We start from the raw sequence: 4508 nt of genomic DNA on the forward strand, positions 1-4508 counted from the left end.
AATGGGTGATTTAAAGGTTATTCCAATCCGTGTATTTAATTTCTGAGTTACTGTTCGGGATAGCCAATAGGAGTGAAGCAGAGGCGGGCTAATCGACCTCTTCTGTCCAATCATCTTGCACGCCTGAGCAATGCAGCGCGCTCATCGTCTCGTAACCTTTTTAATATTCACTGAATAAGTCCTCACCACTGGAAGGTTACCCGGCAATATCAGCATAATTAATTAATATTTATAAGTTTCCCAGTAGGATTCAGCACTACCTAATAAATATTCATAAGCTAAGCGTTCTCCACAGTGGAATTTCGAGAACAGCCCAACTTTGCGCGTGCTCTCACGGTGATGTCACGGATTTTAAAATGGCGGTTCCAACGTCTGCTTTGAAATTACATTCATAATCTACCGCTCACAGTTCAAAAATAATACAACGGGCATCATGTTTTGAGAGAAATATTGTTCACAGATAAAACAAAACACTCTTATTTCGATCCAGAATGGATTCTGTGGTCGGAGAGGATCAAACGCTGCCGTTTGACATCAATCTGAGGTGAAGCGCTTTATTTTTTACATTTCTGTCAGAGTCTGTCAGGTAACGTTAACTAGCGTTAGCATGTTAGCATGAGGGGAGAGAACATTTAAAATAAGCAGCGAAAATAGTTCCTACCAAATGTTTTCAGTAAGTTATTCAACATTGGAATTTTAAAATGTTTAGTGGAAATCCGCTCGACAGATAAAACATAAGATGAGCTAACGTTAGAATTACAGCACATTAAACTATTCTCCGAAGTCGGAGAAGATAATAGTTTTAGATTTGTATGACTTCATTTAACCTTTATCATGATTTACGTGGCGAATGTGATGCTTTTATTCTGTATTATCTCAGAAATTATGCATATGATGCTTTTGTTACTCACTTTCATCCGTCTGACAGTTACGTGTGTTCTTGACAGCTGCAAAGACGAATTTCTGAAAGTGTTCATTACGTTAGTTGGTTTGATTCAGTTCCAACTAATATATCAGTATGCTTCTAATATGTGTATACTTATGAATATTTCATATTTTGCATTGACATTTTCTGTTTATGTGGAATCTGATTAAGTCTGAACCCAGCTTTTGTGGTTGTTATTATATTGTTGAACATGTATGTGGAGTTAAAGTTTGAATCTCACAGCCTTCGTGTTAAAAACAAAACACACATGATCCTCTCAGTTAAATATAGCAGGGACTCGATCTCTAAAGCATCTGGGCACACGAGGCTGTTTTTGACATTGTTTACTGCGTTCAGGAGTCAGATCAGTGTTTGAGGAAAATATTTTGGAGAGTCAATACATTCACAAACCGTGATCAGACAGGGATCATTAAATAATTATAATGTAATGTATTAATAACAACATTTTGTATGCATCAAATGCAGTGCATTAATTATAGCTGTCTGCGTTGAACTGGATGAGGCATGCATTAAAATAGATGTATTTGCATGAAACAAAAGTGCAGTTAATTAAGTCGTATGCAGACCAAATCAAATTCAACCAGACTAGAAGAATATTTAGTTGAATTTTTTTTTAGTTTATTAGAGCAATGCATTAATTGCACAGAAAGCATTAAACGCATTGCATTCAGTTTCAGTTTCTAAAGTGGCTTTAGTTGTGTTGAGTAATGCTGACAGACAGAGAGAGAGAGAGTCTCTAGCTGCTGTTATGTGTTGATCATGCGCTGTCATAGCAGAAAACACATTACTTCCTTCCTGGAAACGGCACATAGCGGAATAGCGCTCCTGTTTATTATCGGACGCATTGATCTCTATATTTTACTTTTTTGTGGCCATGTGAACATGAAGGACTGATGTAGGTAGGTTGTAACTCCGTTACACCTGTGCTGCTTGTGTATAGAGTTAGTGCTGTAGATGTGCAGCTGTGTATTTGTAGTAGATCACTGCTTTATTTCAGAGCTCAGACTCTGTCAAGTTCAGCAGCAGGTCTCTAATGGGCAGGAGTTGAAGGACTCTTGGGTTTGATGGTCAAGTTAGAGACTGTCTGTGCTGTCCTGATGGTCGTGTCATTGCAGTGTCACCTTTATAACGCAGGTGGTGAGCCTGTGGGGAAACACAAGACGAAAGCTGATAGCAGTCAGCTGCTTGATTCTCTGACATCTGAGAGGAGCTTTAACCAATTTAAATACATTTCTGAGACTAACTCGTTTGTGAACCCATAAGATAGTTATATAATAGTTTATGTGTGTCTTCCTGTGGCTAGCACAATGCTAACGGTGCAGGAAAACGTGAGAAGAGGAAGTTGTTTGGCTGTGATGTGTTGAAGGCATTGAATCCGTTTGGCTTCATCCATCCTGCACAAAATACTGTAGATTAAAATAAACAGATGAACAATAGTTGTGTTGAGAGACACTGTTTACATTGTTATTGAGCAAAGTTGCACCTGCTTGTCTCCACATGAATGTGGTCTCATGAATGCTATATGTACAGTGGTGTGAAAAAGTGTTGGCCCCCTTCCTGATTTTTGAAGCTGTTGTATTTTTAGGCTACATTTTTGTCAACACACATTGGATATAGTGGTCATTGGGAGTTGTGTTGGGCTTTTTCAGTGGCTGATGCTCATGTGGACATATGGCTGATTTGAGAGGAAATAACTAGAGATCTAAACTAGAGATCAACCAGTAATCAGTAACTGGTCTAAAAGTTAAATGCTTAAGTTGCTATTATTATATATGTATTATGTATTTATTGTTTTAGTCTAATAACGATTACAATATTATTGTTTAAAAATGCAGAAATTAAAAAGAAATTAATAGTTTGTGTATATTTGTCAGGATCTCTACTTTGCGAGTAAATCACTCGCATATGTGACTAAATCTTACTCTGGACGACTAAATAATGTCTAACATTAGCCATTGGCTAATAAATTCTTAGATTTTACACGCCAGTATGTGTGTGAGAGGCGTTCAACACAAATTTTCACTCGATAAACACGCTGACTGAGCGCTTGAGAGTTTCGCTCTCCGTCAAGCGATCTGTACTATTTGGATGCGCTCAGTGGATCATGTCATGTACTCAATGGATGCGCAGTATGTAGCACGCAGCACACCTGTATTTGACGTACCGTAAACTAGTGTGAAGGCGCGCAACTCGCCGTCGCTTTACTGATAGCGCAGTGTTTCTCACACATGCATCGAGCTGTATTACTTTACAAGTTAGATTTTGAAAATTATATACTTTTAAATGTAAGTATTTGAAATACTTTCAAATAAAATGACATAAATCAGCAAATGCCACTAATTTCAAATATCGGCCTATAAATTGGTCTAATTGAGATATTGGATGTATAAGAAATAAGATGCATCAGATGCTTAGACCTGTGAGGCTCTTCTGTTTGACAGCTGCTCCGTCTTATGTAAGTCCAGTGTGCTGAGTGTCCCAACAGGCTTGCCGTAGGTCTGGGTGACTGTCAGAGGAGCAAAGGGGATTGAACTTGTTAGGAAGCCAAGAGTTACAGCAAATACACACAAACACAACATAAACATGCTGTAATCTGTACATTCACATTAGTTTCTGATGGCCTGCTTACATCATGCTCTCGCTTGTAGCCAGTGCTGCACTTTAAAACGGTTATGAAAGCACACACACACTTTATTTCTGCTCCTGCCTTGAGGTTGGGTTATGAAAAGCGTCCACAGACGTATGCATTGTCCGTCCTCTCAGTACTTGTGTGTGTTTCCATGAGCTGGATAGTAAAACAGAATAGATGCTGTAGTGTTGAGTGTAACCGCTGGATATTTGCACCTGCTTCATGGATGAACACTGACAATTTTGTGGCTTTGTTGTGGATGCAGTGTATTTGTCTTGCTGTTTCACTTTTTTTTGTTTTTTATTATACATGTTTAAACTTCCGTTTGGCTCTTTGCGTTGTGTGTGTGTTTATGTTGCAGTATTTCCAGACTGCCAGAGTCTCTGAACAGCGGCAACTTCAGCATGGACGACATGACCGGTACAAACACCCTCATGTCTTGTAATGTAATCTGTAAACAGAAAACACGAAAGAGAGATATAGGTGCTTTTTAACTATTTTGCATATTCTTTTAAGGAACGTAGATCTGTGTACTTTAGCACATTTAAGACTATAGCCTCTGTTGAATTATCGAGATTAAGTCGGTTATGTAAAAGAACAAGATGAAAAGAAGCAGTTATTTTGTTCTTCCCTCCAGCCTTTTACCTTTAAAGGGGTCATATGATGCGATTTTAAATTTTTCCTTTCTCTTTGGAGTGTTACAAGCTCTTGGTGCATAAAGAAGATCTGTAAAGTTGCAAAGACTAAAGTCTCAAATCCAAAGAGATATTCTTTATAAAAGTTAAGAGTCAACCACGCCTACCTAAAACGGCTCGTTTTAACACGCCCCCACATGTCTACATCACGATGTGGGAAGATTGCATAACGCCGCCCAAATGTTCAAGCAAAGAAAGAAGGCGTAACTTTTATCCTCGCTGTAGTATTGTTGTTGCC

At 38.5% G+C, this 4508-nt stretch overlaps 1 protein-coding gene across 1 annotated transcript in view; it reads left to right on the plus strand.

The window, feature by feature from the left end:
- The first annotated feature begins 343 nt into the window (after positions 1-343).
- The window catches only part of LOC107737169 (myomegalin-like), a 43052-nt gene continuing 38887 nt past the window's right edge, over positions 344-4508 (plus strand). Inside the window, exons 1-2 of the mRNA XM_016548611.1 lie at positions 344-544; positions 3937-3995. Coding sequence (XP_016404097.1) covers positions 492-544; positions 3937-3995 — 112 coding nt within the window. The 5' untranslated portion in view covers positions 344-491. The remainder of the gene's footprint in view (positions 545-3936; positions 3996-4508) is intronic.

Source organism: Sinocyclocheilus rhinocerous, unplaced genomic scaffold, assembly GCF_001515625.1.
Source record: "Sinocyclocheilus rhinocerous isolate Xijiao unplaced genomic scaffold, SAMN03320098_v1.1 scaffold284, whole genome shotgun sequence".
Taxonomy (NCBI): Eukaryota; Metazoa; Chordata; class Actinopteri; order Cypriniformes; family Cyprinidae; genus Sinocyclocheilus; species Sinocyclocheilus rhinocerous.